At 40.4% G+C, this 12846-nt stretch overlaps 1 protein-coding gene across 2 annotated transcripts in view; it reads left to right on the top strand.

Annotated features, from left to right (window-relative positions):
* Window positions 1–12846, top strand: part of LOC124554770 (laminin subunit beta-1) — a 357587-nt gene that overhangs the window by 301042 nt on the left and 43699 nt on the right. For both annotated transcript variants that reach the window (XM_047128416.1, XM_047128415.1), the window contains 2 exons: window positions 2215–2398; window positions 2493–2636. In XM_047128416.1, the coding sequence (XP_046984372.1) occupies window positions 2215–2398; window positions 2493–2636 (328 nt within the window). The remainder of the gene's footprint in view (window positions 1–2214; window positions 2399–2492; window positions 2637–12846) is intronic.

The following is a 12846-nucleotide window of genomic DNA, read 5'->3' as shown; positions in this document are numbered from 1 at the left end:
TTATGGAGGAGAGCAAATATGGTTTGAAAAATCTGTTTCTGGATTACATTTTTCAAATAACTTTTATAGCACTGTGCTGGTAAAATCTTTACCATCAACTGGTGAGACACGGAAACATATATGAGACTCGTTAAGCCAAATACAAACATAACATTGCTGTAATGAATGGAGAATTATTTTATTCTGTTATTGACATAACTGCCGTAACATTTCACAATGTAACTGATTTCAAGCACCCAGCAGTCATCTTCAAAAATCTGAAGATTACAACTATGTCGTTGAAGCTGAATATATTGTCAAACAATCTTGTGATTGTATTAATTACAGAAACTAATTATAATGTCAGTCATGATCTCTGCTGACAGAATAACGTTTTTTTCATAATCACTGTAAAACTTGCCAGAAATGTGAATATGCATAGAAGTACTCTCTATGTTGGCAGTTGTATGTATCCTGTGGTATAATGCACACTGTAGCACTGTGTTAATCATTTCCCACCAGCCATATACTAGTAGCAACTGAATTAGTGACATCATTAACAGACAGTCAATCAGAGTGGTGCTCATGTTCATATCTAAACATCCTGTTTTAGGTTTTCCTAAGTCACTGCAGGTAACCTCTGGGAATTTTGTATGAGCAGACTATGACTGTTGCATTTCTCCTTTGTGTCTCCAGTAGAGGTAGTACCTGATCTATAGTGACACCAGCACTGTTTAACTGTAATCTCCTTTTCAGTAATGCATTTTGCATAAAAACCCAACAGAGTTCAAGTATGTTTTACATTTCTTTCAGTTTCATGTACCTTTCTCCTCCCTGCTCTTTATCCTTTATATCTACTATTATGTCCAATTCATGGTCACTTTGTTTAATGGACATTTATACTCTCTTAGCCTTCTTCTCTCTTGTTGGTTTCCCTGCTTTTTCTCCATTACTACTTCTTTCATGTCTTCTCATCCCCCTACTATTTTATTTAACTGTCATTTTTATACTATGTTCAGTTATTGTGCTCAGACTGTCATTTACTATCAGTAACACCAATACAGAATAAATGTATCTTCCCATCACTGTATTTTATTGTCACCTTTTTATTTCAGTGTTCTGTCCTGCTATCCTGGATCTTATGGCTCTTTACTAATTTATGTCACCCTCACATTCTTCTTGATAACTACTTATTTACTTCCATTAAACCTTTCTATTTTCTGTTCCAGAAACAAAGGCTAATGGCTCTGCTAGAGACTGTCTGTTTATTAGTGATTCTGCTAACCATGCTATGGATTTTTGTGTCTCAAAGTGATGAATGTCTGGAGCTAAGTAGAGTAATGACAATGCTATATAAAAGTTGAGATATTGTGAAACATTGCATCAGGTTCCTGAATTACTGTCTCCAAGTAACATGCTGAGGCTTTTTTTCACTGTTCTACTATTTTGAGTAGCATTTGTGTTGTGTGTGTATTGTGACTTACTCATTTGTGTGGGACATGAACCAGGTGTGTGTTACATTTATTACAAATTACATGAGCTAGAGCTGAAGTTTCAGTCAAGTGCCTTTAATAAACCTGGAACTCCCCAGATTTTTCAAATTTAGACATGTTGATTACTGGACAATTTAGCAAGATTACCAGTCCCACTGTTAGGTAAGGAGAAATCTTAATGCTTTTTACATAATGGGATCCACACAGCACAGTTTGTAGAGTAGGCTTTAGATCTCTTGAATCTAATACCTCGTGCATAGCCAATTAATTTAATTTTTTGGTAATATAAAAATTTGGGCTGCTTCCATGGCTCTATCTAGTTTTCATGTGTCTCTATTTCATCACATTCTGTTTCCACCCAATGAGTATAATCTTCATACAGTGCAAGAGTTGCAGTAAAGGGTTTGTATGACAAAAGTGTTCTTCAATGGAAGAATTGGTGTATGTGTCTTCTACCATTTCTTTACTCTTAACTTAACTAGTACTTGCCCATTTATATTCAAAACTGTAAGCAAGTGGAACAATAATGTATTTTCTAACTGAGGATAAAATTGTTTTTGACTGATATACGTTTCACTGTGTGGAAACGAAAATAGTTGGATATTTTTTCAGAAGGAGAGCTCCTCTCAGTGCCTTGGCATCATTATGTGGAGATGATTATTTATGAATGGCCCTTACTGCTTTGGTATTAGGTTTAGTTACTGTTATTTTAATGTGTTGCTTCTTGTTTTTTTATTTGCAGATTGCACTGATTCCAAGACCAGAAAGCATCCCATTTTTCCAAGGAGCAAACAATCTCCATAGGCAGGAATTTGAGCGATATCAGTGTGGTCAGGCATTCTACTCTGTACTTAAGGGCAGCATTCCTGATGTCTGTCAAAAGTACCATCACAGCATAGGTTTCTACGTTCATGGTGGTGCATTCCGTAAGTTGTACTTCTGTTATGATTTTATCTATCCCCCTCCACTCCAGTGACCATTTATTGTTGAGAATATTAACCACTACATTCAATTTTACAGCCTGCCAATGTGACCCTACTGGATCAGTGAGTGCTATATGTTCAGAACTGGGTGGTGCTTGCACCTGCAAACCTAATGTGGTTGGCAGGCGCTGTGACAGATGTGCTCCAGGAACATACGGTTTTGGTCCCGAAGGTTGTCGTGGTATGTGCATTTTTGTCTATTTTATTTTCTCTTTGATATGAGCTGAAATTTTTAAATTTAAAAATGAAAGTATAATCATAAAAACAGAATATTATGAATCAATCATCCATTCCTACATTGGAAAAAGAATGGTAGCTGTAGTCTGGAATACCTGCCACATTTTAATAAAATGTAATCTAGATTTTTGTAGTGAAAAACCATTAATTTACAACAGATTAAAATAGTTTGTTTGTAGTATACATCCATATCACAAATTGTTAAATATTGTAGTCACATTGGTAAATTTGATGGTCTCCAAGAAAAGTTACATAAACCCCAATATCTTATTTTTTAACTCTTAAGCAGGTGTGCCGTTTTTAATAACATGAGTTGCCACGTGATGCACTTTGTACAGATGTAAAGAATAGCTGGCTTTATGTTACCAAGGTAAACAAGAATGAGCAAAATCACAACTTAATCTTAATTTAATTAAGCAATGATACAGTATGCAATGATATGAGGTAAAGCACTGTTTTATGAAGCAGTGACGGAATAAACTTTCATTGTATCACTCTGTTGCCACAGACAGGTGTTATGGAGACAGTAATGACCTACTCAAAGCATTAACAGTGCAGTTACATCAGATCTCAGCCAAACGCTTATTCATTACTAATTACCTCATAGACAACTGTCTCATTGTGGGATTGTGCTGCTAGCTCATAATCTGGCTCATTTTCTTGCACAAATTGTAAATTTTTTCTCTTCTAGCTCACTTTGTATTTTGTAGAACTGTGCAAAACCATTTTATTTGTGGTTGGCACACTTTATACACAGGTGTACCTGCTCGAAGGTTAAGACAGGCATTTAAAGTATTCTTATTACTGTGCATCTCATCCTCTATTAGCATGTTGTAGATCAATTTTACATCTGAAAAGTTCTGAGGAAGTGATATTGTTTGAGAATCTAGATGATGTATGTGATGAACCAGGCACCAAGTTCAAGACTACATTTTCAGAATGCGTTGACAGCACACACAATCTGGATGCATAGCGTGCTCTGCAGTGTGATAATATTGACCTTGTTATTCTACACCATGTATCTTCTGTATTCTATCTTTTAATATCAGTCCTTGAAACTTTTCTGATAGGAACTTTCTTTGCAATATATAGCTCTTGGCACCCAGCCAGGCTCAACTTACAGTAAATTTTATGATCTGGATTAAAATACCACCAAGAACAAATCAGAAAAATGCAGAATGTCTGGAATGATGTCTCACATTTTAGCAGTTGTAAAGTGTGGTTTTGTGCAGGCTGTAGTGCAGTTGTCATTTGTTTGTTTTGAACGTCCAGCAGTCCATTGGTTACAGTTCAGTCAGGCTCCGCCTTATGCCTGTGACACACCAGGAGAGTAGCAAGCAACTTATTTAGCTTTTATGTGTGTTTTCATAGTTTAGTTCTTCAATTCATTGTGTGTGTTTGTATTTAAGAGGTGTAGTCTCACATTTTAGTAACTGTGAATTATAGATTCACACCATCTGTAACACAGTCATAATTTCTTTTTAATGGCCAGCTACACAGCTCAGTAAGGTGTCAGCCTCCATTGTTGACACACCGGGAGTGTAGCAAGTTACATATTTAGCTTTCTCGCTGTGCTTTTATTGTTAATTCTTAAGTTAGTGCTACTAAGATGGGTAGAATGTGTGTGTGCTGTGTGCAAAGGCAGGAGAAGCTAGCAGCAGTTCCCAAACAGCTGAAAACACTTTTGGCTTTGGTCAGCTGTCTTCAGACTGCTACCTCAGGATGTAGCATTGGTGGAAAATGTGGCACATTGCATGGGACACCTCAGATGTTGCTTGCTTCACCCACGTGTACCCGATGCAGGCATCTGCCCTCACCACAGAGTGTGGTGGATTGTTACATGTCGCTCGAGGCAGAATTTCAGTGTGAGGGCTGACCATCTAGCCTCACCCTTTGACCCTCTTAATGGATGGGTGGCTGCTTGCTCAGCTGGGTGCAAGCAGGCACAGGGGAGGGGCGGGGGAGGGGGGGGGTTGCTAGTATCAGGAGATCCAATGTTAGGCGTGTCATGGAGCACCTTAGCGAAATAGCATTCAAGGCTGGGAAAGAAATCCAATGTGCACTTGGTATGTATGGCAGGGGGCCTCATCTGAGATGTGGGTGAGGCCTGTCTGTGGCTATCGAGGGTGCAGGGTGCAGTGGTCTTAAAGTTGTGGCTCGAATTGACACCAACAATGTCTGTTGCTGGGTTCTGAGACTCTCCTCAGTTCATACAGGCAGCTGGTGGAAATGGTGAAGACTGCTGACTTGGCTCAATTGGTGCAAGCAGAGCTCACAGTTTGCAGCATCTTTCCGACGATTGGTTGGTGTTCTTTGGTTTTGAGCCAAGTGGAGGTTCTCAACTGGAGGCTCTGTCTGTTCTGTGACAGTCTTAGCTGCAGATTTATGGACATATGTTATGGAGTAGAGACCTATAGGACTCCCCTTAATAGATCAGGGGTGGACTATACAAAGGAAGCAGCTAGTTGGGTAGCAGACCAGTTGAGAGTTTGAGCTCCTCTGATGAACACTATCAGCCAATACACAGAGTGTGAAATCTGACCATGTATAAAGTAAAGACGTGTCAGCTGTGAAAATTTTAACAATACATTGTCAAAGTATTTGTAACAAAGGTCCTGAATTTCCTGACCTCCAGGAAAGTTGTGCCCTCTAATTATTCTCGGAACCAAGAGCTTGCTGAAGCCTGTAGGAAAGAGCTTCAAAATATTTAATGAGGCATGAAATGTTTATCAAAAAGTCAGATTAGATGCCATAGGAGGGGCAGTGTTTATTGCAGTCAACAAAAATACTTTGTCTATCGAGGTCAAAATGGAATCTAACTGTGATATTATCTGGATGCAAGTAGAAAATGTAGGTGAACTCAGGTTAATTATCAGATGTTTTTATTGGCCACCCAATTCCGTCATGACAGTTTTAGAATCATTCAAAGAAAGTCTATCCTCAGTGGTGCAGGAATACCCTGATCATGCGTTATTAGTTTTGGAGTCGACTTTTAACCTGTTGAATATAGACTGGGACGTCTATGGATTCATTGCAGTCTGAATTACAGACAGACAGCTTTATGAAGTAGTTTTGAACACTTTTCTGAAAACTCTTGAGAAACTAGTTCAATAGTCCTCATGCAATGGAAATGTTTTAGACTATATAGCTACAAACAGACCTGGCCTTAACTAGAGTGTCAGTGTAGAGACAGAGATTAGTGATCATGATGTCACCTTAGTGGCAATGGTTACTAAAGTTAATAAATCCATCCAGAAGGCTAGGAGAGTATTTTTGCTACAAAGAGCAAATAAGCAGTTGTTAGCATTCTGTTTAGACAATGCATGGACATAAATTAGTTCCAATATGACAGACATAATGGAATTATGGGCAGACTTTAAACTGTCTGGAAATTACGCTCGGGAGAAGTATGTGCTGAGAAAGTGGATTAGGGGTGAAAAAAGAGCCACTGTGGTTTGATAACAAAATCCAGAAAATGCTGAGGAAGCAGAGACTGTTGCATACTCAGTTCAAAAAAGAATGCAGAAATCACAACAGGTAAGAATTAGTGAATTTCGTGCATCTGTAAAAATACAACTACTTCCACTGTCATACCTTAGAAAAAGATATTGCCAACAACTCAAGAAAATTCTGGTCTTACATAAAATCTTTAAGTGGGTCAAAACCTTCTATCCAGTCACTCACTGATCAATCTGGTGTGCCAAGAGAACACTGCAACAGGAAAGCCGAAGTTTTGATTTTGCATATAAGAAATCATTCACACAGGAGGACTGTAGAAACATACCATCATTTGACCATTGCACAGACTCCCCTATGGAGAACATAGCAGAAGGTACCCCTGGTATAGAGAAGCAACTGAAAGAGTTGAAAACAAATAAGTCACCTGATCCAGATGGAATCACAACTCAGTTTTAGAGAGACTACTCTATAGCACTGGCCCCTTATTTAGCTTGTACGTATTGCAAATCTCTTGCTCAGTACAAAATCCCAAATGCCTGGAAAGAAGCACAGGTGACTCCTGTATATAATAAAGGTTAAATAATGGACCCACAAAATTACAGACCAATATCCTTAACAACAGTTTGCTGCAGAACTCCTGAACATATTCTAAGTTCAAAATAAGTAAATAAATAAATTTCCTACAGAAGGAAAAGCTTCTGTCCATAAATCAACATGGATTTAGAAAGTATCACTCACATGAAACTCAGCTTGCCCATTTCTTGAATCATATCCTGAAGCGTAACAGGCAAATTCGGTGTCCCACTGCAGACTGTCAATGAAGGTCTGAGCATACATATTAGGTTCCCAACTATGTGAGTAGTTGAAAACTTCTTATGTAATAGAACCCAGTATGTTGTTATCTATAGCGAGTGATCATCAGAGACAAGGGTACCATCATGGATTTCCCAGGGAAATGTGATAGGAGCGCTCTTATCATCTATAGGGTGTTTCTGTAAGAACATGCAAAAATTTAACAGAACATGGAGGATGCTTCATTGGGTAATTTGAGTTAGAGAACCTAGTGTTGGAGAAGTCATCTTAAGGAGATAATAGGAATAAAATCAAATTGCTGTGTACTTTTTATGTACATTAGTTAACTGTGAATACCATCACTGACACAATGGATGTACCATTTGTACCATATCTTACAAAATATGCTGAAACTGATGGCCATCAACATCAATGCAAGTATGACATTGGTGAACAAGATTCTAATGCACCCTGGCAAATATCCCTGGTGTGTTCCAAATCACATCACAGGCAGCTACAATTCTGACTACTAATTCCATCTCTGTATCCACTGGGGTGTCATATGCAAGTGAGTTTAGATCTCTAAATAGGAAATAATCAAGGGGATTTGGCTCAGGTGACCTCACAGGCCATGGAATAGGACCTCCCCTGACAATACAGAGATCAGGAAATACTGTACCAATGGTACTCCATCATATTGTACTGTACATCTCTGAATAGCACTTATTAATGAATGGGTATGCCATTCAGTCATGGCATTGGACAATGTGAATACGATACAACAGAGTCACCTTATGGACGCATAAAGTAAACAAAACCTACATCATGACTTCCTAATAATCAGGCCCGTTCTTGTTTCCTTGCAGGAAATAAAGACTGTATGTGTGAGTAAACAGCATAGTACATGTAAACTTGTACGCATGTTAGTTGTAAATAAGCTGGAAAACAGTAATGCTAGACAAAGCAGTAGATGGTTTACTTTCATATCTACTTAAGCTGGGTTCTTCGACCCCAGGTTCCCTACTTCAGGTTGCCCAGTGGAGCATTCTCAATGTCCTGTTACATTTTTGCATGCACATGCAGAAACACCCTGTATATTCATAGATGGTCTGAAAGTGTGAGCAGCGATCTGTGGCTGTTGGCTGATGATGCTGTGGTGTATAGGGGAGATGTCATCATTGAGTGACTACGAGGATAAAAGATGGCTTAGACGGAATTTATAGTTGGTGTGAAGAGTGGTAGCTTACTCTAAATGTAGAAAAATGTAATTTAATGCAGATCAGTAAGAAAAACTGTTGAGGTTTGCACTAAATGGAAATGTCGTGTGGCTAGGGCCTCCCGTCGGGTAGACCGTTCGCCTGGTGCAGGTCTTTCGATTTGACGCCACTTCGGCGACCTGCGCGTCGAAAGGTTTGCACTTACTAACACTCTTTATTCTGTATTCACTGAATAGACAAACATTCAACAAGACATACAGAATCACATAGTTTAAGAGTATTCTGGGTTTGAGATAATAAATGTCATCACAAGGTGGCCAGTGTAATATGTGGCTCATATGGTGCATCAACAAGAACTGCCATTCCTGGTGGAGTGCCTGCTTACATCAGGCAAGTTGACCATGGGATTCCACAAAATGGCATGGCGATGGCCTCGAGGGTATAGCTTCTTTTCAGCTTTTGTCTTCTGCTGGTCACTTGCAGCTTGAAGCACCAAGTATGGATCAGTTGTGGACAGTTGAGATAACTCCATCTCACTGTCCAAATTGGTCATATCAAGGAGATGATAGGTAGGTGTGTAAGCAGCCCCCTTGGTGCTGACTGCAATGAGGGGGGGAGTGGGGTAGTGGTCAGAATGGGAGCCAGGAGGGCCCCGGCATGGCTGAGTCCAGGACAGGCTACATCTCTCTGTTGACAATTCCAGGACTGTCATGTGCAGGCATGGCCATGCATGGAGCATCCTCTGGAGATGGGACTACCTTTGCTGGAACTGGATTGAAGACAGACGGAGGTGCAAGGGTCCACTCCATGAAACCCACAGCACCAAGGGCCCAGCCAGTGTGAAGTGGAGCTGGTTACTGGGGAGGCCAGACGGGGTGAGGCAGCAAGTAATCCAGGGCTTGTTGGAATGCTGACTTTGGCAATCTGGGTCATAGCTGATTCTTATGACACCACCAAAGATGGCCCGCAGCACAGACCTCATACATCCACTGACTGTGAGAGCCATGGACTGTAGGAGGAACTCAAGAGAGACAGTGTCTGCACATTGGCACCCACAACAGGGGTTGCCGAGCTGGACCAGCAACAGGCCTGTGGCAGGAGGGGGGGGGGGGGGGACTGAGGAGGAGGGGCAGGTCCTGGTGGAAACAGCAGTGTAAGGAGAGTCTGTGGTGGCCACCCATGTAGTAATTCATCAGGGCTCTTCCGAGCAATGATAGGCAGCCAAAAACAACATGAGAGCCTTGTCCGTGGAAGCAGAGTGCACCATGACCGAAATCTTCCTGTAAGTTTGCACCATTCATTCTGCCTCCCCTATATGGATTGCAGATGGAATGGGGTGGTGAGCAGCTGTGTGATCTCTTGAAGGTCACAAAAATTTGGGAACTGTGTGTAGGTAAACTGGGGGCAGTTTTCTAATATGATGGCCAATGGAAGACCCATTTTAGCAAAGAAGTCCCGAATGACATTTGCTGATGTCGTAGAGGGGGTGGGTGGACATAAGGGAACTCCAGGAGAATGAGTTGACCACAATGAGCCACATCCACAGCAAAAAAGGGCTGGCAAAGTCAGTGTTAAGATACTCCCATGTGCCTGCCTGGGGCCAAGGAGAAAAAACATTGAGGAGAGTTGGCTGTTGGCAGGCACACAGGGTATAGGACTGAATCATAGCTTGATATCCCTATCGATGGCCAACCAAGAGGCATGCTGATGGGCCAGCTGCTTCAAACGTAAAATACTCCAGTGACTGGCATGTAGGAGATCAAAGACCTTGGGGCACAGAGCTGGGGGAATAATGACTCGAGGCCTGTTGTGTTGCCTCTGGTGGAGGAGAACCCACATCATGGAGGATCAGTCTAGGCCAGATGGTGACGTATGTTTTCAAGTGACTGTGGTTGCCCATGGGCAGTCTCTGAGGCCAACCATTTCGAATCCACTGAACAACAGAACAGAATATGGGGTCTGCCCATTTGTGAGTCGCAACCGCTGTCATGCATCGAGGGGGAACTCCTGAAGGGCCAATGGCAAATCAGAGTCTAATTGAAAAATGATGACTTCCTGAGTGTCAAACTCATGATCTGGGCCAGCTGGCAGACAAGATAGAGTGTCGGCATTTGTTTGGCGACCAGAAGGTTTTTAGTTGATGTCATGCGTATATGTGGACAGAAACAATGCCCAACACTGAAGTCTTTGTGCCATTTCATCTGGAAGTCCAGACCGATGACGAAACACTGTGCATAATTGGCTTGTGGTCTGTGATCAACTGAAACTTCACACCGTCCAGATAGATATGGAACTTCTTCACTGTGCAGCCTATAGCTAATGCTTCTTTCTTTGTCTGCAAGTAGTAATAGCTAATCTTCCCCAGAAAGGACTTTAATTCTTACAGAGTTTGGGGGCAGGGCATATTGTCGATGACCTACATATGTTCTCTGGTTGAATGGATGCCTTTTTGCAGAGGAGGAAACCAAGGTACTCCACCAAGACTGGAAAAACTTACACTTACTGAAGTTACATTTCAGGCCCTCAGGTGATAAGCAAGAAAACAAAGTTTGGGGGTGCTCATCTGTAGATGCCCCTGTCATGATGTCATCTAAATAACTGCCACACTAGAGAACATCCTGACTCAGTTATTCTAAGAAGGAAAAAAAAAAAAAAAGCTGGAGCACTAGTGATTCCAAATAAAAGCTGGGTACACCAGTACAAGCCAAAGGATGTGCTAAACACTAGCAATTCACAGGAATCTGAATGTGACAGCAGCTTTAAATATGAATCTAACAGATCAGTCTTCATGTAACAGTCTCTGTTCTGCAGCCTGGAGATCATGTCCTCTGGTTGTGGAACTCTGAAAGAATCAATGATCAACTGGTCATTCACAGCCTTAAAATAGCCACACAGCCTGAGAGACCATCCAGTTTTTTGACAATGACAGATGAAAAGCCTACTGACTCGAAGAAACTGGGGTGACCACATTGAAGGTGAGCAACCTGTCCAGTTGTGCTTTGATTGCATCCTAGAGGACATGAGGAATTGGGCATACCCACACAAAGGTGGCCAGAACCTGGCTTCAAGTGCAGACGTACCTTGACAAATGCCACCTGACCCAGACCTGAAGTGAACAACTGCAAAAAGGAGGTCATAAACGCTTCAATTCCTTGAAATGGAATGTCCAAAGATTACAAATTCACGTTCACAGGAATGGAAAATCCAAAGTGCTTCAAGGCATCAAATCCAAAAACATTTTCTGCTGTGCCTTAAGAAACTTCCAAAAATGAAAGCAAGTGTAACATAGTTTTATATGAGACCTCTGTCAAAAACACTCCCTGCACTGGGATTTCATGACCATCATAGGCCATGACCTCCATCTGAAATAGGTACAGCAGAGGAAAGCTCAGCATCATATAGGTAGAACTATTGATCAAAGAAGAAGATGCTCTAGTATCCACCCTCTGTTCTTGCCAAGAGCTTACAGGGAGATCAGCCACAGTTCCACCAATTAGGTGTCCTATTCTGGCTCAGTTATATTCTCAGTCATGAGAACCACCTCATTTATATTGCTAAAGTGTAAGGAGACAATTTTGTGACCAGTATCCACATTTACCTTCCGCTCATAGCTTCATGAATGTATTTCTGTTCACCATTTGAGGATGAACTTGCCAGGTCATGCATGTCAGAAGGTGCAGCAACATCAGTGTTCAAAGTTGATGTCCCATGAGATGCAAGAATATTGGTTGCAAACTACACAGCACAACAATTAAAGTACTCTTTATGAGTTGTTTCTCCTAAGTCTTTGTTACAGTTCCTTGATAGTCACAAAGAATTCAAAAATCCAGTCTATTTTCTCACTGATTCCTTTTTTAGTTTCTAACACAAAATTTTAAAATTTTTCTTATACATTATAAAGTGCAGTGAATAACTTCTAAAATCTTTTGCTTCTCATCATAGCAATTCCTGGATGTAATTACTTTTCAACTGTGATAAACCTTTTCCTGTAATGTATTCTTTTGATCATTTGCGTCACTAATGGCTTCCTCTTCTTGAATATGAAAGAATTTCACGACACACCTCTACTTTCACATTATCAGAAATACAATCATAACTGTGTGCAAGTTGTTGGCCTGAAGGAAATATTCTACCAATTGGGTTATTTTGCTGTAGTAATACTATCCTTGTGTGTACAAAAATAGAACGCATTATCATTTGGTTGATGCACATGTCCTCCATTGTACTAGCACTATAAAGAACAAATTTAATTTTATCAATATGAAGTTCAGATGTAATAATTGTGGGAAAAAGTGATGCTTACTCAAAAATGACTTTAGAAACCTCCACTACAATTCAAAATAAGTACCTGTACTGTCAGAAGATTTGGCGAAAAGCTTAATGACTGAAAATGGTACGCTATACAACTTTGGTATCATGTGAAAATATGTTGCTGTTCTTAATGAACACTTTTATAATCAGAAAAGTAACAGTAGTAGATACAACAGTATGTTATGTTTATGCAATAGAGTGATGTCACATTTCCTCTCTCATAACTAGTTTTGAAGAATAATTTGTGGCAGATTCTCACATGAAACATACAGCAGAAGAAACATTTTCCAAATAGAAACTATATACTGTTATTTCAAATTGTAAGTATTTTTTTTTCTTTTGAGCTATTGCCTTTCTTACACACCACAGTATGTG

The sequence above is a fragment of the Schistocerca americana genome, chromosome X (genome assembly GCF_021461395.2).
Source record: "Schistocerca americana isolate TAMUIC-IGC-003095 chromosome X, iqSchAmer2.1, whole genome shotgun sequence".
Classification (NCBI taxonomy): domain Eukaryota; kingdom Metazoa; phylum Arthropoda; class Insecta; order Orthoptera; family Acrididae; genus Schistocerca; species Schistocerca americana.
Note: the sequence above shows the minus strand (reverse complement) of the source record. Positions and strands in the feature narration are given on the sequence as shown.